Source organism: Pygocentrus nattereri, chromosome 6, assembly GCF_015220715.1.
Source record: "Pygocentrus nattereri isolate fPygNat1 chromosome 6, fPygNat1.pri, whole genome shotgun sequence".
Taxonomy (NCBI): domain Eukaryota; kingdom Metazoa; phylum Chordata; class Actinopteri; order Characiformes; family Serrasalmidae; genus Pygocentrus; species Pygocentrus nattereri.
The window spans coordinates 13,879,684-13,903,400 of NC_051216.1; the positions used below are offsets into that span (position 1 = coordinate 13,879,684).

Below are 23,717 nucleotides of genomic sequence, written 5' to 3' on the forward strand. Positions count from 1 at the left end.
GCATTCATAAGTGTCGAGTGATGAAATGTAAACCAGATTTGAGATGTTTGTGTAGATGTCTTATGTAGGTACGAGTCACGAAACTGAACGTGCTCTACAAACCGTCATTCACTAGGCTCAATTAAAGTGAATCACTTCTGCTCTTTATCGAAGTGAATCCGTTCGAGTGAGCCGATTCAGCAGTGAGTCGGACTTCACTACTCCCTCCGAGTAGGAGGAGGAGAAGGAGTAGGAGGAGGAGTGGAGTGGCCCAGGCTCATGGACAGCGGCTGTTCTCAAGCAGCTTTAATAACTACCTTTACTTGGGGTCTGTCAACTTGATAGACGGCGAAAGAAACTGTTTGTAACCAGACACGGAGACTTTTATTCGTCCGAGGCTTCTCAACCGACTCACCGTGGCTGTCTGGCTGACTGACTGACTGACTTCCACAGGAATGGCAGCAGCGGAGTAGATCCTCGGGTTGAGCTGCCCGAAATAACTCGGACTTTTCTTTTTAAAGCACTTCGTGGATTCCCGTGGGTTCGGTAAGGCTCGCTGTCTCGCTCTCTGACTGTCTGTCCTACTCTTTAGCTAAAGTCGGCTTCTTATTCGCCTGCGTCTTGTTCGAATTTTCTCGTTCCACCTTAAGCTGAACATGTAACTGCTGCACCATTTAAGGTGGAACGGACTTCTTCGCTCAAGAAGCTGGCGAATAAGAAGCCGACTTCTCAGCCTCGTAGTTAACTTCGGTTTTGCTGTTGTCCAGCCTCAGTCTGAAGATGTTTCTCTGGGCTTTAGCTCTTGTAGCTGGATGTAATTATATCTGATTATAATAGTGATCCTGCTGGTTTCAGTTCTGCTGTTGGTCTTTGTGTTACAAATATGCTGCATTAGTTCCGTCTGGTTTAAGGTGCCTCGCATTGAAGATGTGCAGATAAAACATAAGTAGAATAACAACACTACAAAAAAAGTGAATAGAGTTTTTAGTTGTGCTTTGAATATGTCAGTAGAAGGTGCCTGGTGGGTCTGAGCAGGTTGAGAGATCCAAACATATCAATAGAAATCTGCTGATTTATTTATTTATGTGTGTATGTATGGCTTTTTTTAAGTTTAGTGTAGGAATTTCCAGAAAGCATTTGGTGACCCGAGGAATCTCTTTTGGAGGACTTTCAGTCTGTTTTTTAATATGTGGAGATGCAGAAACATTAGATGTTTTGAGATTAGGGCTGGGAGATATTTGAAAAAAAAAAATCAGGATCGTAGCCTAAAGACATGATGTGCATCACAACATTTAGTTTTCTGAGGTTTGAGCAGTTAGAACAGACTGAATACCACATAAAACCAAAAGTACAGTCAAAGAATCTCTTATACTGGACTAAATCCAGGTACGCAGGACTAATTACTCTCTCTGTGTGATGAAACATGTAGCTGGTCAGTGTTCTGCCTGTGCTGACCATATGCTCAGAAAAACATATCCTGTATAATTTGAATGTCGCCATATTGCCCACCGCTATTTAAAAAGTAGCTTTATCACTTAAAGGAAAAGTGTACGAGTAGTAAGCTAGTCCGCTGTCTTCAGCATCTTTGGCCCAGCTGTGTGGGATCATGCTGGTAAACGGGTAAATTCAGGAAAGGTAGCTTGTAATCATGCAGCGAGACCACAGGCAGCGCAGGTTTGCCTTGCTTTAGTGCTTCCCTGTAATGTTTTAAGTCTCTAGACAGATATCAGGACATTGGGTCCTTCATGCAGGTGATTTTTGCTGATGTTTGCACTGCAGACGGCCTGCAGTCTGTTGGTGCGAGCCGGCCGTCCATCGGCACCTTGTTATTGAGCCTTTGTTATGCAGGTTGGAGCTGCAGGTCTGGTTCTCAGCCAGGCAGCATGCGTCCATCAGCCCCATGCTGTGCGCTCAGCATTACAATGGCTCCAACCTGGAGGGAGGAGGAAGGAGGAGACGCACACACACACTTCATTCATCACTTAACACTTTAATTTCAGGGCTACAGAGGTGTTACCAGATGTGGTTTGCTCTTATTTAGGAGTTTGGCGCAGTCTGCTTGAGTCACTTTAGAAGGTTCCATGTTGTTCGCTCAGTGTGTGGGGACTCTTACTGAGGTGGTTATCTGCATATTTTGATTTGTTGTACATCCGTCAAGGGTGGTGGTATAATTTCGAAGTTTCCCCAGTTTGAAAAGGTTCTTTTATAAAATAAAACAGTACATGTATTTAAAGTCCCATCATTTTCTGCTGCCGTTGCAGTCAGGTTTTCACTTGGAGGTCAAAAAGTACATCTGTTTATCAGCCTATCTGTCACAGGCTTTCATGAGGGTGGGTGATAAGGCAAAAATGTGTAATGATATGTCAGGACATTTTCACAACACACGATATGGGTCATGATATTTAGGTTTGACTAGTCGGATCCATGTTAAAAAATACAATCAAAGGTTAGCAGTTTTGGAGAATTTCTATTGGTCTATTCATCATGAAATGTTCACACAATCTTAAAAACCAGCTGCTGTGCTCAAATGATGTAGAAAATAAAAAAGAGGGAGATTCGTGTTTTTCTTTGGACAGCAAGGTTTTTTTTTTTTTTTAAAAAAGGAGAAATTGGCAGGACATCTGCCTGAATTAGCCCTATAGATAACATGAACTTTTGTAGCTTTGCTGTTAAAATGCTATAAAGAGTGACCCAGCGTCACAAAAACATTCTGCTCTTACACAAGATAATATACGTTTGAAATATCAGTCAAATCTAATGATCTCTCATGCACTCATTTTTTTGAGCAATTATCTGCCAATACAGATATGAATCCAATGTCATCATGCATCCCTAATGGCAACAGTAAGTATTGTCATATTGCCAGACACCCTTCACTTCTGTGATATCATCGCCAGATTCATTGCTGTTTTGGCTGAAAAGAGTGATTGTTTCGAAAGAATGTGGAAAAAAAAATCAGTTCAAATTCTGCTTATAAAGCGTCTTTCCTTTACAGTATACGTAGAAATGAAATCAAGACATACAGAACCCCTGAGGGAGCTTAAGCTAGAAGTGGCCAGTGTGGCAATATTTTATCAAGAATGTGGTGAATTGTGTCACACTACACTTTTCTGTGTATATTGTTGATGTAGTCGGTGCTTAAAGAACACTAACTAAACATTTCATTACAAAGTGAGCATAATTAGGTCTGCTGAAATGGGTTTAGTTCAGCACAGTTTGTAAAACATTGAATAAAAATCATTGTAGTTGTAAGTTTATTATTTTTATTACAGTATTTTTATATGTTGCACTACAGGTTTTGTTTTGCCTGTTCCAACTTACTAAATCTCAGATAAACTAAATATTGTGTTGCATATCATGCATTGTGAAAATGTCTTGAAGTATCGTGATATAATATTTTTGCCAAATCGCCCACTCCTCGCTTAATCCCCTTGAAGTTTTGAAGATAAATGATATGCATATTGATCTTTGTCATGTCTCATAAATAGACCTCTAAAGGCTCACATTCATAGAGCCTTTTGAAATTATTTAAACATTTGCCTTATGCCATTCTGTAACATTAAAGGAAAATTCCTCCAGTTTCAGCATAAATAAATAATTTCCATACAAACAAAGTCATTCCGAGTGGTTTGATGTGAGATTCTTTGTTCTAGCGAACTTATGGAGTCGGAATTGTTCACAGAGGTGGTGATTGGAACCAGACGTCTGAAGAGTTTAATGGAAAGCTCCCTCATTGGGAGTTGTTATACAGAATGGTTTCAAATAAGTCGCCTAATGCCTGTGACTTTGTTTGACGATAGCTTTTAGATTTTGACCTAAAACATTTTTTTTAAGTGCATTCATGATGGAGGGGTACGTACAGGTCATGGTGAGGCAAAGTAGTCCCTAAAGAAAATGTGTATTTTTCTAATTTACCACTATTTTATCATTATTAACATTACATAGAAAACCTCAGAAAACACGTGTAGCTTCCCTCAGTGTTTGGCTTTGTAAAAATAAGTGGATTTTTGTTGTAGACATTGTAGCTCCTGGTTTCCATCACCACTGCTATAAAGAAATCATACTACTCTGAATGACTTTGTTTACAATTCAGTGACTGAATTATGCAGAATTCAGTGGAATTCCCCTTTAGGGATTCAGGCAAACATTAGGTGGCATGTGGATTTGGCTTCATGTTGTTCATATGGCTTAAAAATCAGCTTAATTCCTGCAGCCTGTCTGAGAGGGAGATGTAGTTCATACAAACATTCACGCTGCAGCTTTAAATATATTGGATTTTTCAAAGCCTGTTTGGTGAATCTTGTGTGGTTGAGTCTTTTGTGAAGAGAGGATTGGTAAAATTAAACTGAATGTTTGTCTGTTGTTAGTGGGCATTTGAGGGTTATACACTGAGTCATTCTGTGCTGTTGTAAAGTTTTTTTTTTATTTATTTTTTGACTGCTCTGGTCTCAGCCCAGAAAGGCAATTGTCCTCAGTCAGGCTTCACTGAGCTGTTGTAGTGGGCTGGGTTATGATGGGGGCCCTACACAGAGGAGCTCTCCCATAAACTCACGCATTGTCTGCCTTTGTGATGATGAGCCAGGTGTGTGTGTGTGTGTGTGTGTGTGTGTGAGCGTGTGTGTTTTGAGAAGGGTCTGGTCACAAGGATGTGTTCAGACAGGTTTTCTGTGCAGAATAGGGCATGGTATCTCAGACGAATTTGATAGGCGTTAACATACAATGTTTAAAATGTGAACCTTGCAACAGAAGCAGCTCAGAATACCAGAGGAAAAAATCTTTAAAAACACAAAGCTGCAGCCGTTGCGTTGGTCTGATTGGCCAGGGAAGGGAATCATTTCTGTGTTGATAAACAATTCAGTTTTGCTGAGTTACGCAAAGAAATGGTTGAATTTGCAAGACTAGTTATGTTCCTTTGATTGTCTATTATTTGTAAACATATCGCTGTTGTCAGAACAAACCTTGTATCTTCAAATGGTAACTTTACAGGAGAAGGAAAGAACATATTTTACTTTTGGTGTAAGCCAGTGGAACCAGAGCTTTTTCAAGTCACTTTGGGCTGTGTCCGTTGTTCCATCCATCATGAAATTATGGGCAATGTAAAGACCAACGGGCATTTTCAAATTATTTCAAAATCTGAAAAACAACAAAATGGCCATGCAAGGTTTCGTTCCCACAGCAGTGATATATTTAAAACTACATTATGTAAGTTTTGGAGATTTGGAGACCTCTCTGGTGGAAATGTGTAATTACACAAAACGTGCAGAAGAACATTTTGTCACAGTAGGCTTTACTTCAGACTCTCCCAAAGCATATGAATATAGTGATTGTGAGGGTGAGTGAGTATTCAAAGAGAACTGAAAACTTAGTGAAGTGACTCAGCCACTCTTTTTTTTTTTTTCTCCTGCTCCTGTAAAGTTACCATTTTGGAAATAGATATTAAAGAGGCATATTAATGTTCAGTTAAACCTGGTAATCTTGTTTGGCCTCTGCTTGATAAAATAGTTGGTACATTACTAATGTAATGAATAATGACCACCCTGATCATCTTCTTTGTCTGCTTATGTGCTAGCAGTCACACGCATGTGATACAGTTTTTATGACCGTGGTGTCTGAACAGTGTCTAGAAGTGTGAGTAGAAGGGGTAGATTGCTCTGCCCCATGCAGCCCACTATTTTCTGAAGAACGACGTCCTGCTGAGCCTTTTAACCTGCGTCACGTCCTCGAGTCAACTGATAGCACTCAGATAGCAGAATGGTGCTCTCTCTCGCTCTCACTCTTGATCTCACTGTCTGGACTTCCTGCGTGCAGTCAGTGGATACCTCTTGGAGAGCTTCTCTTGGCACTGAATAAATATGCAGTGATAAGGTAGGCACCACATGAAAATGGAGCTAGGCTGCAGGCCTTTATCTAGATTACACTCTTTGGCTACAGAAACACAAATGTCTGCCATGTACTCTTTAAGCCATCGTGCTAAAAGGTACATGCATGTTTTGCTTCAAGCTTGTAGGTTTCAAAATCTCCAGAAGGCTGTAAACCTTCGGTGATAACGATTTAATCCAAACAGAGATGTTGTGATGCTGTTATCCAATATTTTTGACATGCACATCGACCGATTATTATGACATGTAAGCATTTATAAAATGTATTATAGATAAATATAGCATTTATTTCTGTAAAATGATTAAAATGCAGACATTTTAGCATAGAAGCCCAACTTCAACCAACTGTTTTGGATTGGTTTGAAGTATTGGTCAGATCTAAACAGTTGTCCAAAGCTGATGAATTTTTAAGCAGTTTTCTTCCAAAACTGATGTGATTCTGATATTATCATGTGTCCCTAGAACAAACCTTAAAAGCATTACATGAGCTTTATGATAAAACTGCGAATGGCGCAGTGTAAAACTGCCAAAATGAGTTTGTTCTTGAGATGTTTACGTTTACAAACTAGCTAAAACTGTGTAAACATTAACCAGATAGCTATTTTTTAATACCTGTCATAATTTTAATACCTAGACTAGATTTTTATACCTTGTTTAAGATGCCTTGTATTGCTGAAAGAGTAGTAGCACTAGCCATTGTAAAGCCTCAATGTTCTTGCTTTTGTCCACTTTGATGTATAACAGTGTGTCATATGGCTTCAGAAACCACATAAGCAAGTCTTTTTTAAGGTTACTTAAAAATTGAACGCTATTTAAGTCAAGTGTATAGTAAATTAGACCTGCAGTTTGCTCAAGGCTAATTGGTGCACATAAGCATTCATTACTTGCAAAACAAAAGAAGCAAACTTCCAACACTAAACATGTCTTAACTGACTACATTTCCATTAAAGGGAAAATTGTGTGCTTTTGATTGACACTGTCAGACAGACCGTACATCACTGTACTGCCAGCGTTAGGGTACCAGGCCAAAAACACGCCATGAACGAATTGGACTGTTGCAAGTCTCCAAGTTTTGTCAGACACCTGAACAATAATTTCTTTGTCTCAGAAGCATCATGTTTTGTTCTGGCACTGTTCTAGTCCTCTGATCCTATCATTTTCAAAATGATCAAGACATGAGCCTTAGTTTTCTGCCTTTTCCCGCCTCTAATCCTGTTCTGTTCCAGATGTTCAGTTTGTGCAATGTGAACTCACGTTTGACCTTGTCAGTGTCCAACTCAGGTTTAGGGAAGTGTGTCTGCTGTTGCTAAGCAGCAGGACAACCTGCCAAGCCTTGAGATGGAACCCGCTCTACTTTGGGGTCATTCGAGGAGAAGTTGGCGATGAAAAGGCCCCTGATGTCATGGGGGTAATTATGGAGTCCATACACAAAGTGTTGAGGGTCAAGCTGCCAACTCTCCCTTACGTCCTGCCATGCTAATGAACCCTAGAAAACAGAGCAGCCACAACGCAGCACTTCACAGAGCCTCGTGGTGAATGACTGGCCACTGATGTGATGATCCACCCACCATATATTCAATATTTCCCAGTCCTACAGCGAGTTTTGCTGCATTATACTTGGGTTGAATGCGGTGGATTTTCTTTTTCACCAAGTTTGAGCTTGTCTATAGAAACACGGTCAAGAATATAAACCATTACAAGATTCATCAACTGATGAAGGAGTGATACATTTTGGGTGTTAATGTAAGACACTGATGGCATTATTGCCATTACTTTCGTAACAAAATGCTTGGCTGCCAAACCACCATGTTTGTTCAGTTTGTCACAGTAACAAGACTCAATGTTCCAACATATCTAGCTTCACGCAATTTGGTGTCACATCACCACACTGCAGAAAATCTTGGCAAAGGGAATCATCTTAAATCTAGTCAACATGTCTAATATTTCTCATTTTGATATGGTTGTAAGAATATTATAAGATTATTAATTTTTTTCCTATGCCTTTACTTGTTTAGTCATTTTACCTTAAGAAAAGAGTTCTTGTGGGAAATAATTGAGCCAAATGACCTGCATTGTGTATTGAAATAAGCAATGCTTTTTGTGAAATAAGTAAATGCAGTCTAGAAATGGGTGAATAATCCTATAATTCAATATTATAATAATTGATGTTACACTTATAAATAGTCATCAATGCTTTTACATTAATACCATAATAAGAAACATTTCGTATGAAGAGTTTCTTTCTAAAGTGCTGTATATCCTTTACAATTTTCGAGACATGTTATTGAAAAGAATAACAGCTGATATATAATTGAAAACACATTTATTTCTCCCTCAAGGGAGGTAGTTATCATAATATAGCATTGCTATTTCCTGTACGTGCAAAGCTCCCAACCAACAACATGTATCATGAAAAAAAGAAGTTCTTGAAAGTTGTCTGTAGTTTGTTTTCAAATGAAATTCTTCATATATTGATTAGATTTTAGAAATTTTCACTTGCCAGGATGTCATTTCATGCCGTTCTCAAATCCATTCCCAGAGATCCACTGCCCAAAATGTTTTTCCTGTCGTAACACTGCTTGAACTCTTGAACTTGTTAATTAGCCAATTACTTGAAGCAGATGGCAGATGTGTTGCAAGGGGGAAGAAAAAATTAAACGGAGCATGACGGAGTTTGCGGACCCTCTGTGGTCTGTTTCTGAACCAAAGGTACATTAAGCAGTCCTCCCTAGTAGGACAGCAATGACTAACAGTCAGTTTTTGCAATACTGAAAAAAGTCTGGGTTTGATGTGCTGTTTACTCCAAAAAAGATGCTCTCAGTAATGTTATATAATGTTCATATACTACATGTGGTCATTCTGATTGTGCATTATGCTGTGAGAACCATAGGAGGTCAGTTTGGCTTCTGTTGTTTTGTTGCATGATACATAAAGAAATCGATTGTTGCCCAGAGGCAGAGGCATTATAAAGGAGGAGGAGACAATTTACTAGTTAAAAAAAAGAAAAGGAAAGCTCATAATGCTCAACATGGCATCTGTTTACAGGGAAAGTTCCACCATTCATTAAAAACCTATCAGCTTGATGGTAAAGGCACAGTGGGGAAAGCTGCCCCTCATTGTGGGGATATGTGTATGTGCCATAATCACAACAACCTGAAAGAACATGTTGTGTGTTATTTAAGCTAAACATTACATAGTATTTATGTGATTGTGGGCAGATTTTACCAGTGACTTCAAATATATTTTAATCGTTAATGTTGCTTTCAGTTGCTTTAGAAGTCTCTCCTCATTCAAAGAGAACAGAGTCTGGTCTCGTATGTGTGCAAATAACTGCGCGGGTGTGTTGCCAGGATCGTTGGCAAGTGGACGGACTTTCCGATTATAGGGTGAGTGGTGTTCTGGTCTGTGGGACCCATTTTCACCAAAAATTTACCAAAAATAATAAATCACATTTTTTTTCCTCTTTCAACCTCAGATTCCTTAGTGTTTGCTCATTTTGTGTGAGGAACATATAAAACAATTTTCAATGACTTCACACTGTTCACATATATATACTATATGTGATGTTGGAGTGAACGTGTGGAGGTGCTGTGTCCTTCACTCTGTTCTCCTCCAACATGGCCTGCTGTTAGTGTGTGGGTGTGTGTGGGAGTGTGGGTGGGTGGACAACATGGACAGGCTGCTGACTGGCTACAGCTGCTAAAGGAGAACTTTTTAACATTGATGACTTGTGATATTTAAACATGTTTTTTTTTTCATACTTTTTTAATGGCAGTATTGATTAAAAAAACAATAATGTGGTCCACCAGACCACTGAGTACAAGGGTTAAGTACAAGAGTACAACATCACACAAGGATTATAGATTGTGTCCTTGTTGGTTTCCTCTACTGCATATCACTAACGGAGGCTTTAAACTACTGATATGGTAAATAATAACAGAAGAGGAAACTTTCCACCCTGGTTTCTGCTTTGCGTTTCTTCTTGGGAATCTATGTACAGCATCTCTTGTTGGATATGTATTTGTTTATGTCTCGCTCTGGGTATATATGTCTCTCCTGCTCTTGGATGACATGTGATGGTCTATGATTGTCTCCCTGATTGGATACCTGTCTCTTCTCCCTCTCTGGCAAGATTTGTGTCTGTCCTCACTCCGAGTGGGTATATGTCACTATGTGTGCGTCTGCCTCTGTCTGAGTGTCTATTTGTGTCTGTGTGTCTCTCTCTTTCTGCCGAGGCTCTGCAGCTGCCTTTTCACAATAACATAAAGTGTATAATTTGTCCACGTAAGCCTGAATGTCTCAGAAAGCGAGAGAGAGAGAGGGAGAGAGAGACAGAAAGGGGGGAAACAGTCCTCCGACAGCAATCATTTTTCCGTGCACAGTAATTTTGCTGTCAGGAACAGCTGGCAGTATGGGTCGGAACAATGCGAGAGGAGAGGAGCGGAGCGAGGGAGCGTGGAATAGTGGAAGAGGAGAGTGGAGGGGGGCTGGTGGGGCGAGCGAGGGAAGCGTTGGGTTGGCAGAGACCCGAGGGGGATCAGATTTCAGATTCTGTCATTAAGGCCAGACTGCGCCATGCACACATACACAGCCACAGCCACAGCTTCAAGTCTGAGCAGGACGCGCTGACTCTTAATACGGGTACGTGTCTGTTTTCTGCTTCCTTTTTGTTTGTCAGTCTGTCTTTCAGGGTTTTTTTTTTCCTTTCCCCCCTGCTATTCTTTACTCTATCCTCCCTTCCCCCCCATTCTCTCTCTCTCTCTCTCTCTCTCTCTCTCTCTCTCTCTCTCTCTCTCTCACAGTCCTCTCTCTCTCTCTCTCTCTCTCTCTCTCTCTCTCTCTCTCACAGTCCTCTCTCTCTCTCTCTCTCTCTCTCTCTCTCTCTCTCTCTCTCACAGTCCTCTCTCTCTCTCTCTCTCTCTCTCTCACAGTCCTCTCTCTCTCTCTCTCTCTCTCTCTCTCTCACAGTCCTCTCTCTCTCTCTCTCTCTCTCTCACAGTCCTCTCTCTCTCTCTCTCTCTCTCTCTCACAGTCCTCTCTCTCTCTCTCTCTCTCTCACAGTCCTCTCTCTCTCTCTCTCTCACAGTCCTCTCTCTCTCTCTCTCTCACAGTCCTCTCTCTCTCTCTCTCACAGTCCTCTCTCTCTCTCTCTCTCACAGTCATCTCTCTCTCTCTCTCTCTCTCTCTCTCTCTCACACAGTCCTCTCTCTCTCTCTCTCTCTCACACACACACAGTCCTCTCTCTCTCTCTCTCTCTCTCTCTCTCTCTCTCTCTCTCACACACACACAGTTCTCTCTCTCTCTCTCTCTCTCTCACACACAGTCCTCTCTCTCTCTCACACACACAGTCCTCTCTCTCTCTCTCTCTCTCTCTCTCACACAGTCCTCTCTCTTCTACTGTTTTTCTCTCTCTCCCCATCATTCTCTCACTCTCGTCCTTCTCATCACTCTTTTTCTCCCTCTCTTTCACTCACTCACTCACTCACTCACTCACTCACTCACTCCTGTCACTTGCCCTCCCTCTCCACTCCTACTCTCTCTCTTCTAGTCTGTTTTTCTCCCTCTCCCCCATTATTCTTTCTCTCTCCCCCTCTCTCGCCCCTCTTGTCACTCTTCTCTCCCTCTCTCTTGACCTCCCTTTTCTATCTCTTTTTCTTGTTCTTCTTCTCTTTCTATTCTCTCAATCTGTTTCTGTCTCTCATTACTGTTTTCTCTCTCTCTCTCTCTCTCTCTCTCTCTCTCTCTCTCCTGGAGTGAAGGGGAGGAAGAGAATGTTTGTGTGTAGCTTAGAAAAAGTAAGAGGGTGAGGGATGGCAAAAGAGGGAGGGAGGTGGAGAGAGAGAGAGGGGGGGGGACTTGGCAGGCAAGCTGAACGGCGTAGCAGTGGGCAGATCTCTTTTAGGATTCATCAGCAGAGACGGAGCTCTGCGTGTGTGAGAGCATATGCGCGCATGTGTGTGCACGCTGACATGCCAGTAAGTCTGAGCTTTTCCACTTTTTAGCTCTATATGAGAGAGAGAGACAGAGAGAGAGACTGTAAGATAGAAAGAAGGCTGTAGGAGGGCTCAGTGTACGGCTGTGTTTATGCCTGTTTTGTTCAGTTTTATTCTGTATTTTTAATCCTTCAGCATCTGATAATAATAAAGCCTTCTGCAGCCTCGAGACATCAGAGCAAATATGTCTAGCAGAGAGAGAGCGAGAGAGAGAAAGAGAGAGGGAGGACTGCTGTCGCCCTGATGGTAGACAGGCAGGAAGTAAGACAGAGGGGGACTGTGCAGCTCACACACGCACACTTGTCCCAGTTCTGTGGTGTTCCTCTTCTTCAGCAGGCTCTGGAGTGCGTTTATTGATTTCTGCGCCATGCGGTGCCCTGCTCTGTCTGTGCGTCTGTCTGTGTGTGTGGGGGTGTGGGTGTGGGTGAAAAGACTGAGAAGGAGCCGAAGAGTCGTGTGTGTGTGTGTGTGTGTGTGTGTGTGTGTGTGTGTGTGTGTGTGTTCTGCAGTGCTTCTGGCTCCTCTTGCTCCCATTACCCCCAGACTGCACTGGAGACAGTCTGCAATGCACATTTTATGAGTTCTCTCTCTTTCTCTCACCCTCCCTCTCTCTCTCTCATCCTCTCTCTCCCTCGTTCCTCTTTCTGAATTGTTTATTTTTTGTCTCCGTAGCGTCTCAGCTCTGTTCCAGTTGTTTTGTCACCACATTTTTATATCTTTCTCCCTGCGGTATGCTCTGTGCTCTGATTTTGGGTCTGCTTAAAGGGCCCTTTTTGTAAAACCTTTAATTTTCTTCACGTTTTTAAAAGAAGAGCTAAAATTTTAAAATATACTGCTCGCTCTTCAGTCCATGCATTCTGAGCTGCACAAACAAACTGTTTTGAATGAATTGTTGACCAGACTGCTTTCTGAATGAGGCCCAATACAAGGCAACAATCAGAACAGAGCTTGTTTAAATATACCAGTCTTAAGGATGCAGTAACAGAACCAGCCTGTTTAATTGTAAGGGATAAAAAGAGACTGATAAATGGTCATGTATAATGAATTTTGTCTAGTTTTGGCAAGGCAAGTTTACTTGTATAGCACCTTTCATACACAGTTTATAAAAGTGCAGGAAAGTAAAAGCATTAGATCAGCTTTTGAGCTTATGATCTAGCGTCTTAAAGGCTTTTGCAAAGATTGTTAGAAAGACATAATGGTAATTGGATTTCTAACTTCTTGTAAGAAATGCACTCACGATTGTCAAGTCATTTCCAGCATTCTGAGTGTGAAGGGCATCAAAGTTACTGCATTCAACGCTGAATAGCAGCTGTAAGTGAATTAATTACTTTGAAGGAATACTGATCTTTAATCTGTTAATCAGTCCTTGTGATACTCTAGCAGAAAACATCCAAAGAGTTCATAAAGCAGGGACATTTAGATGTTAAGAATGAAAGATTTTAGGACCTAAAGATAAAATAAGGGATTGGAAGTGATTAAAATAGTCCTAAGACAAAGTGCAGGTACTTAATTAAAAGAAAGTGAAAGACAATAATAAGACAAAATTAAATGCAATGAAAATTGTAACTTTTAATAGAGGAATTAAAAGACAGTAGCAGGTAAAAAAAGGGCTTAAAAGAAATTAAAGTAGTGATGAAAATAAAGTGCAGTGCTAAACAAAGGCACAAGAAAACAAGTATGTTTTCAATCTGGACTTAAAGATGGTTGCATTTGAAGCACATCTGACCTTGGGTGGGAGTTCGTTCCAGCGGTTTGCAGCATAATGACTAAATGCTGCCTCACCCTGTTTGGTTCTGATTCTGGGCACTACTCTCTGATTGGTCCTGAGTGATTGGAGCTGTCTGGTGGTTTGATGAGCTTCCAGCAGATCGGCAATGTATTTTGGCCATACTGTGATTTTTATATACAATTAGAAGCACTTATAAGTCAATTATGTTCTTAATTGACTTGGGGATTGGAGTAATGTGCTTGGATCTCTTAGTTCATTTAAGCTTTCTAGTAGCTGCATTCTGAATAAATTGTAGCTGTCTGATTGTGGTTTCGGGAGGGCCAGTAAGAAGCCACTGCAGTAGTCCAGCCTGCTGGATATAAATGCTTGAATTATTATTTTTTTTGTGACATGAAATTTGTAAACTATGTAACAATAAGGGTCCAAGAATGGATCCTTGTAGAACACCACAGGTTTCCCTTTTAGGCTTGTAGTTATTGATTTGCATTAAAGTAGCTCCTGTCTTCAAAATATGATTGGGACCAGCTAAGAACTGTTCCTGAAAGCCCTACCAAGTTTTCCTGTCTGTCTAAAAGAATTTCATGATCAATGGTATCAAATGCAGCACTAAGGTCAAGAAGCACTAGCACAGATATTTTGCCAGCATACAAAAATCATTTAAGACTTTTTCATAAGGGCAATCTTTGAGCTGTGAAACCAAACTGGAAGTTGTCATAACAACAGTATTGATTTTAAAGTTTTCTGAGCTGATTGAAGACAACTTTATCAATACTTTGCCTATGAATGTAAGATTTGAAATAGGTCTATAATTATTAGTTACAGAGACATCTAGATCGCTGCTTTTAGGAGAGGCTTAATCATAGCAATTTTTAGTGGCCGAGGGAAAATGCCTGAAAGGAGCGACCAGTTCACTATTTGAAATAAACCAGCTGCTAGGCTGCTTCTTAGAATGTAAAGCATGATAAGTGGACTTCATAGGAGAAAAATAAAATGTAGAAAAAAGTAGGGGCTCTTTTAGCTCACCAGAGAGCTTTTTATTTTCACCGTGGCCAAATACTGTCATCAGCTATTGTGTTGACATGTGCTAGTCCATAATATTTCAGTGCGCGATGTAGTCTCCACAGCCTTAAACTAACCGTGAAGACCAGAAAACTTTTTGTTCAGCTCGAAAATATGTAACGTCTGTGTAACACCTGGAGAGAAGCTGCAGGGACGCTTTCGAAAGGACTTGCACTCTGCTTGACTTTGCAGTAAAGAAGCGCTGGCCAAGGAGAATGTGTATGTGTAGGCGTCATTGTAGATTTTGCAAAGTATAATCTATGTTAGGATATATGACCTCGCCAGAATACTTGCTTTAAAAATCTGTGTTTCAGAGAGCAGTTTGCTGAGGTAGGATAAACATGGACGTAATGTGTTTGCTAGGCTCGCAGCACAACCTGCAGATATTTTCATTCTGTTGCTATAAAACATTACATCTATATCTATATCATATATTTGAGCTTGTATGGCTATTCATTTATACTAATTGGCTAATTAAAAGTAGACATCATTACCATAGGAAAGTGAGTTTTCAACACATCTGTGAGAAGTATCTTGTAAGTAGCTTGCTAATGGGTCTGGTTCTAACAGGTGTTGGAGGTGTGCGCTGCAGGAGAGTTATTTTGTTGTACTTCATGAAGTTTCAGTCTCAGTCACTCTGTCCACAAAAGTAGTTTACACCAAAAATCTGAGTACATGTCAAAATGACCACAGCTGTTAGAACCTCTCACCCAGCATTTACACTGGCTGTGGTCTGTGCACTGTCCAGTAGGAGACAAATGATTATTTATCATACTAAATGCTAGTAGTATGCATCTCTACTCACCAATAGGTTTTTCAGAGTAAGGTCTAGTCATTCACAATGTCCCATTTTAAAATGTTATTCCTGAATTGTGTGTAAAATTGTAGGTAGCAAGTAAATGGGTTCCTTGTGTGTTTGCTGGCCAGTGCTTTAAGTTTGTTTTTGTTGTGTATGTCATGCTAAATGACCTGTGATTGGATATTTACATGCTAATAAAACAGCCCTTTCCTACGGCGGTTCTGAAAACCTACCCTGCCTGGCTCACGAGCCTATATTTCAGCGCTGCTTTACACAGCTTGCAGATGAATTGGTTTCTTTTTGTGTAGTATAGCCACACTATTAAGGTACTTTGGGCTTTGTGTTTAGCAGACAAACTGATTTCTGTTCTCTCCTCCTGCTCCTTCACTGCTCCTTCTATTTCAGGCACTATATTCAACTATATGCTACTATAAACGCTGAGGAGCTGCTGCCCACAGCTCTGACTAGTGGATTAATTGGTCTACTAGTCTCCTAAACTAGGCAACCCCTAGTATGCATTTGCCTGTTGATGGTATTACGCAAACCTTTTATGAAATGTATAAATTGATTGGGACTAGAATCACCTGGTATCATCAGTATTACGGAAAAATGTACAATTTGTTCTGTAGAGCATTAAAATAAATTTAAAAATGAATAAAATGCAGACATTTTGGCACAGTTGCCTAAATGTTCTGCTCTTGAAGAGGACAATAAATACATCATCAGATATCGAAATCTAGACATCAGTCCAATGACAAACTTTTTTTGCCGTTAGCATTTGATTCTGCTATCATGGTGCATTCCTAATGCATATGCATTGATTAGCCTGCTAACCTGCGTAAAAATCCCTCAGTAATATTCATTATAGCCGTTGCATGCTGTGATGTGAGCTGGCAAGCTAATCAGTTGGTGTCGTACGCTAATGCCGTAGACTCGGGAAAGGGAGCACCTAGTGTGGCAGGATAGAATCAGTCCTGTCTTAGCGCTGGTAAGTTGTAGGCCTGCCAAATATTTCCCATGTTAGAGGCTACATTCAGAGCACTAAAGCTATGGAGAGAATGGTGATGACATTTACAGCTTGTACAGCTTGACTATCAGAGTTATTGAAATATACTGTGTGGTACTTTAAAAGATAGGGTTTACCGTGTTTTAGTCATGGGGGAGAAAAAAAAGAAAGGAGGAGAAAGCGAAAGAAAATGAGAGCGTGTTGCAGATTCCAGCTGGAGATAACGCTCACTGCAGGACATTCTGGAGCCCAGCGCAGACACACACACACACACACACACACACACACACACACACATATTGAAGGAAGGGATGATAAAGGAACACAGAAATGAAAGGTTGAAGTAGAAGCACATGGCACAAGTGCTACCATCTTGCCAAAACCGCCCCTAGACGCGAAGATCGCTTTCTGCCAAGGGACAGCTAATCGATAAAAATGATGCGGATTCCCATTTTTGCCTGAGTGGAGAGATGGTGATGACTCCAGCGATGCCAGTAAGCTCAGAATGCTGTTTGTCGATAAGAGCGAGCCAGACTACATGAAATTTTCATCGACTTGGTCGGCGAGGAGTTTTGTAAGACATTGGCGTTACAGTGTTAAAGATCTCGGAGTGGAGCTCTGCCTGAAACGCTTCCTCAGCCCTGCTTTTAGTCGAGGCGTGCTTTTTTTTATTATTTGCTAAAAGAATGTTTGTTCATTCCTCTGTGAGTTAACAGAAGTGAAGGTCACTGGGAGTGTGTTTGAATTGGCCGTGTTGTGGTGTGATGCTGGATCCATAGCCATGGTGACAGTGTGAGTTACGCGGTTGACGAGGTTAGGGCTGGCCAGCTCGTAGTCTTCACGTGGTCATAAACACTGGCTTAATTGTTTTTGGCCTGTGTTTGACAAACTGCAAGAGAGTTCACATGGATTGCTGTGTCCCTAGCCGCCTCACAGCTGACCAAATGAGATGTGGGACTGAGATGCAGCCCTTATTAATTACTGAAGAGGGCAGCAGTGGAGTTAATGCACTACTACAACAAACTAGAGCTTTGAGATATGGTGCCTTAGGGACTAAACCTTGAATCTAGTTCTTTATTGCTTGATTAAAATCACAAAACAGACCAGATAAGCTTTAGAGACTTTAATAATTGAGTGATGTTTGCAGTTAGCTTTGCGTATGCCCACAGATTATAATGTTTGAGAGCAGCATATTAATTTACTAAATCTGATTTAAGTGAATTGAACCTTGTTCAGATCACTAATATTCTGATATTTCTTCATATTCCTTGCACATGACGAGCTCTTTCCAGGAAATTTGGAGGCCTATTTTATTCATTGTGTTTGCTGTATGTGATGACATTTGACCATTTTCACAGGCTAATGTTCCACAGCTCATGAACTTTATATCTTTTTATGAATGAAACCAGGCTTGTTGACGATAAAGACCATTTTCATGCAGTACTCAGGCATTTCTAACATGCACATTAAGGGTGTATTAAAGGCTTGTGTTCATTCAGCCATTTTGCCACTAATTACACAAGTGGCCCCCTTTTCCCCTGAGCCATATGGCACATGGACGCAATTAGTGCCAGACTGTTATCTTAGTCTGGCTTCTCATAAGCGAATGATTCACCCTACTCAGGTTTTAACGGGACACTGCACAGAGACCTGCAGGTCAGCTTTGACACAGCTAAGACCCGTACAGTACAGCACACCTCAAGATTTGCCTCCTTCTTTGCTGTGGTGGCTGTTTTTCATCCTGTATGGACCATTTTGGAGCCGCTTTGCCTTGAGGCCAGTCTGCCCACCTGAGCTGAACAGACTGGTTTGCATCTCTCCTTTGAGAGTCATTTCCGTAAGCTGAGTAACGTAAGCATGCTCTCACTTGGTGGCGTTACAGTTGGACAGTGTGGTGAGATGCTATTTGCCCTCAAGTTTTGTCCTCCATTGATTGCATCCTGTGGTTCGTCATATTGTTATGCAGAAGACTGGAGTGTGTGTCACTTTGTGGTGAAGAGGGCAAATCAGAGTTGAAGCAGACGGGGGTGAAATGTTTTGGCCCTGACTCAAGTCCAGATTTCAGAGGTTTAGCACAGTTACTGTCAGTTGTGTTAGTAATTAAGTAATCTACTAATTATTAAATAAAAATTATTTAGTTTATTCATGTCAGTTTGCGGTGAAGATAGAAAGTCAAAGCTCAAGCATGAAGCTAGAAGTAGGTGATCTGACTCAGGACTCTTTCACAATACATAGTATCACAATATTTTGTTTTTCTTAAGTCTGATAAAATGGGAGAGACTATAAAAGATAACCAGTCGTGCCACTTTTAAAAATGTTACCATAACTGCTGCACTAAATCCAATTAAACAGTCCTTAATTATTACTCTGTTTCTAATGAAAGTTACAGTTGGTGAGTGTTTTATAAAGTACTGACAGTATGTTCAGAAAATAGTAAATATTGTGATGTTGTTTGGCCCGAGTCCAGGTGTCAGAAGATTAGGGCTGTCACTATCGACTGTGTTCATAACTGTGTAATCTACCAATCATTTTAATGATTCATCGAGTAATCTGAGTCCAAAAAGAATGGGGGAAAAAGACTTGACTGAACAAAACCAAGCCATGCATATACATTCAGACGTTCTCTTCCTGTAAGAGAGACTGCTAAGAGAATTTATAATATGCATTATAGTCATGACAGCTAATCGCTGTTGATTCATCAAGATTTTGTTTTAAACAAAAGTTTTTCCTTTTGTGTGAAAGTGTGGCAGCGCTAGACGAGGTGTGAATGAGGGCTAGAGGAGGAAAAACTTCTTTTGTTCAGCACGAAAACGGCTCCAAAACGGTTTAAGTTTCCACACTTTAGAAAGAGAAAGGAAGTGAATGAATGTGGTTTGATTGTGTAGGATATGCATTTTTCAGAGAGTGTGTGGGAGTATGTGTGTTTGTGTTTGTGAATAAACAGGCTGAAATTCGCTTGAGTCTGTAGGGTACATATGTTTCAGAGAGGGAAAGCCTGGTGTGTGTGTGTGTGTGTGTGTGTGTGTGTGTGTGTGTGTGTGTGTGTGTTTGTCTGTATCAAAACCACCTAAAGCAGCCGTTGACAGCTCTAAGCACATTAGTGAAAGGGAATTGGGGCATTAGCATTTGATTACGTTCCTCTAGCTGTGAGGATGCCGGTGTGTAATGAATGCAGTGGGGGGAGACTACACTGGCACCACTGAGTGGGCTGCCATATAGGCCCCACTGTGTCCTGAAAGCAACGGACTGCTATATCTCTCTAATCTACCCCCATTACCTAGCCCTGTGGCCAGGGAGGAGCCCTCAGCCTAATTCTGTTTTCACCACATGAACAGATTGGACTTGATGGTAACACTTTTCTACACTCACACACACATATGGGTCCACGTATTCAGCCTGTCTAAAATACTGTAATTAGTTAGCACAGTTGTTGTGGCCTGATCCCCCCCCCCCCCCAAAGTCTCCAGCCTTTTTTACTGTTATATTGGGCTAGCAGCCTCCATTCTAGTTGGTATAACACACATAAACAAACACTTGTTTAGCCTGTCTAACACACTATAATTAGTTTGTGCTGGTGTTCTGGCCTTATTTTTTAGTGTTAGCCCAGACATGCAGTCTCCATGCTAGCTCTTATTGCCCAGATTCACACATAGCCTGCCTAACACACTGTGATTAGTTAGCACTGGAGTTAGCCTTTTTTACTGTTGTCCTGGGCTGGCAGCCTCTGTGCTCACTGTTGTTACATACATTAACTGTCTTACACATGTTTAGCTTGTCTAACACACTGTAATTAGTTTGTGCTGGTATTCTCCCAGATAGCAAGCATACATGGCTGGCTTGGATTCCACTGCTGGTCCACCCTCATTGTGCTACACACAAGTGGTTTTTAATCCCCTCAGACAGATTTTAAGGTACATAGCCTTTACATTTAGAAAATGACTAGGGATAATATAAAATAATTTTGTGAAAAAATGTTGATGCTGATTTAAACTAATTGACAGGAAAAGTAAAAGTAAGTGAAAGTGAGATATAAAGAGCAGAATTTTGCCTGATTCTCTGCTTAACCACCAGTGGATCGCCTGGAGAACGCTGAGCAAAAAGCCAGTGGGCCGCCAGCTTTGTCATCAGTGAGGCAACACTAGCCTGCTATCCATCCTGTTGCTGTCTGGCCTCAGGTTTTTTCTGATAGCATGGGCTAGCGGTCTTCTGGCTAGCCATTATTCCACACATAAACAAAACACTCATCCTTAGGATTCATGTTGATGGCCTTTTTCCACCATTAGCATGGGTTAGCAGTCTTATTAGATGCTGTTATGTTGTTATTTTTTTTCCCACTTGGTTTGTGTTTGTTGAATGATGACACATTCAGGCTCTGCTCACGTCCCTAAATGGTGTCCCACATGGCGCTAACACTTCGGGCTTGCCAGAACAAATAAAGACGAAATCTATGAGGAGGGGAAAAAGCAGGCGGTGAATCATCAGGAGATGAAACGATCAGACTGATTTGGCCAGTATGAGGCTGCTATGGTCATTTATCTGGTTACATTCTGTGTATTTACCCAGTAAGACTGTGTATGATTTTAAAACACTTTTTAAATCTGGTTATGCTGGTTTAGACAAAGATATTATTGCTGTCATAACAGAACGTCGACTCTGTGAAATGACATCTTGATAAGGAGATGGAAAAATGTTCTTACAGCTTTACGGCCTGCTGATGGGATGAGATTTCATTGTGAGTATTTTCGGATGCTTTTTGTATTCATTGCCCAATCACTGTATAAAGGGCGTGGAGCATTTTTACACAGTGGAACTACGTATAAAGAAATGGAGCTGCAAGACAGCAACAGAAAGCATTTTTCAGATTATTACCTTACAGTGTGTATAATTAGCTTTTAATGAGCATTTTTAATGAGCTATGAAGGTCAGATGTTTGTCCCGTATGTGTAGTTTCTTTCACAAAATCGGGCTGAAAGAGGAAGCGCAGTTATAGTGTCTGTGGTTGAGGTCAGGTTCATTTGTGTTGGAGAGGCTGCAGTGTGCTGGGTGCTGATGTATAATAATGCTTTATTTACATAGCCAAGCTGATGTGGAGCATGTGGTGTATGCGCTGTGTAGTGGAGTGTTGGTGAGTCAGTCGGACGGAGACAGAGTCTGTCTGCAGTGTCGCATTGACTAAGACACAAGAGGTGAGGTTTGTTTGTGAGAGTGCTGCACTTCTCTGTTTCTCTCTCTCTCGCTCTCTCTCTCTCTCTCGCTCTCTCTCTCTCTCTCTCTCTCTCTCTCTCTCTCTCTCTCTCTCTCTCTCTCTCTCTCTCTCTCTCCCTCCCCCCTGTTAATCATGCTAGGGAAACTCTCTCTGGGTGGGAGCTCCACAGCACATCACACCTTCCACTTTCCCCCATCTTTCTTTTCTCACGCTATCCTCTATCAGTTTCTTTATCTGTTTCTTTCTTTATCTGCCCCATCTTGCTCTGCATTGTTTCACTCTCTTCACTTGCCTATTTTTTTTATTCCCCCTCTCTTTCTGTCTTTGTCCCTCTTCTCCTTTGTGTGTGTGTGTGTGTGTGTGTGTGTGTGTGTGTGTGTGTGTGTGTGTGTGTGTGTGTGCGCGGTCGATGACTCAGCATCTCCAGAGTGAATGGGTGTTAGAGGGGGTTTATTTGGGTAAAGTCAAAAAACTCAGTCCCTCCTTCAGCCTGTCTGGACTCATAGAGAAGCGTTTGTCCCCTCTGGAAATATAACGACATTTATATTAAAATAGCTAAATGTGTTGCTGATTGTGTTTTTTTTTAAATGTTGTTGTTGTTTTTTCTGTTTTAAATTTTTTTTTATATTTTTGTATTCTACTTGTTGAATATTTCCTCATCCTGTTTGTCCCTGTTTTCTAGCAAGACTGATGATGTTTAATATTATGAAATTTTGCTTATGCAAGAAAAGGTGTAAGTTAACAGTCTAAGTAACCTCTGTATTCTTTCTAGTACCTGATGCTGGTTGACACTGCCTGTTAGGAGAACTTGTAGGCTGGAGTTCAGGCTACACTAGGACTACTGTGTCACTACCCGTCCCTTCTTTTGGCATTGTTATATCGCTGTTGTCAGAAGAAATTGTATTTTTGACATCCATCCATCCATTTTCCAAGCCGCTTCTCCCTCAGGGTCGCGGGGTGGGGTGGGGGGGGGGGGGGGGGGGTGCTGGAGCCTATCCCAGTGGTCATCGGGTGGAAGGCAGGATACACCCATACAGGTCGCCAGTCCATCACAGGGCAGACAGACAGACACTCACACCCAGGGGCAATTTAGCATGTCCAATTGGCCTGACTGCATGTCTTTAGACTGTGGGAAGGAACCAGCGAACCCGGAGGAAACCCACACAGACATGGGGAGAACATGCAAACCCACCGTGCCACCGTGCTGCGGTTATGGAGGAGAAAATATCTGTTACCCTTTACATTGTATGTACATTTCATGATAAATCGACTCAAAGAAATGACCCAAAATGACTTGGTCTGGTTCCATTGACTTGCATTACAAATAAAGTAGCTTGCTTCTGTCTCCTGTAAAGTTACCATTTGGAGATTTTTTTTTTTCTTCCGACAGCAGCGATCTAGTGTCTGTAATAATGTTAAAGAATAAAGAATGAATATAGAAGCCAGCAGGCTTGCACAATGCCGTGTAGAGTCGTGCATGAACTTTATGCAAGGTCACACCAGTACGCTGTTTGTTTCAGGTAGAAAACAACAGAGAAATCTTTAGGAGCCTGGAGGCTGGTGCCACTCTCGCTGCAGCTGTTAGCAGCTGGCTGGGTTTGGTTTTGTTCAGTTCCCTCTGTGGAGTGTCGGAGCTTATGTTCTTCACAGGCCTGCTTGGGTTTGATCTCGCCTCTTGTCTCCTCGGCCTCCCCTGGGCTGGCTCACTGCACTGATATCATATACAGGATAAAGAGGTGCAGGGGAATAGAGCGGTCCAGGAGGACCAACTGACCTGATCTGGCAGAGAAACAGAGAGCGAGATGGAAGAAAGCAAGAGGGAGGGAAGGAAACAGAAAGAAGTGAACAGACCAGACAGAACAAGAAACAGGGACAGAAGGAGCAGGAGACAAGGGGGATGAGGGTGTACAGAGGGATGCTACAAAGGTAGGAGAGAAAGAAGGGAAAACAAGGGATGGAAGAGAAACCAGCAAGAAAATGTGAGAGTCATGTGTACAGAGCAATAGAATGGGAAGAAGAGATGGAGAAAGAGCTAAAGTGAACAAAGAATGGAGAAACCGATGAGAA

General features: G+C 41.4%; 1 protein-coding gene across 6 annotated transcripts in view; it reads left to right on the forward strand.

Moving 5' to 3' along the window:
• Window positions 1-213: 213 nt before the first annotated feature.
• Window positions 214-23,717, forward strand: part of LOC108423895 (activin receptor type-1) — a 59,716-nt gene continuing 36,212 nt past the window's right edge. The window contains exon 1 of one of the 6 annotated variants that reach the window (XM_017691519.2): window positions 214-525. Coding sequence is in view for 2 of the 6 variants with exons in the window: in XM_017691517.2 (XP_017547006.1) it covers window positions 11,802-11,833 (32 nt within the window). In the remaining 4 variants the exon portion in view is untranslated. Of the gene's footprint in view, window positions 526-10,371; window positions 10,500-11,700; window positions 11,834-23,717 lie in introns of those variants that run through there. The other 5 variants (XM_017691523.2, XM_017691520.2, XM_037539344.1 and 2 more) reach the window with 5 other exon arrangements.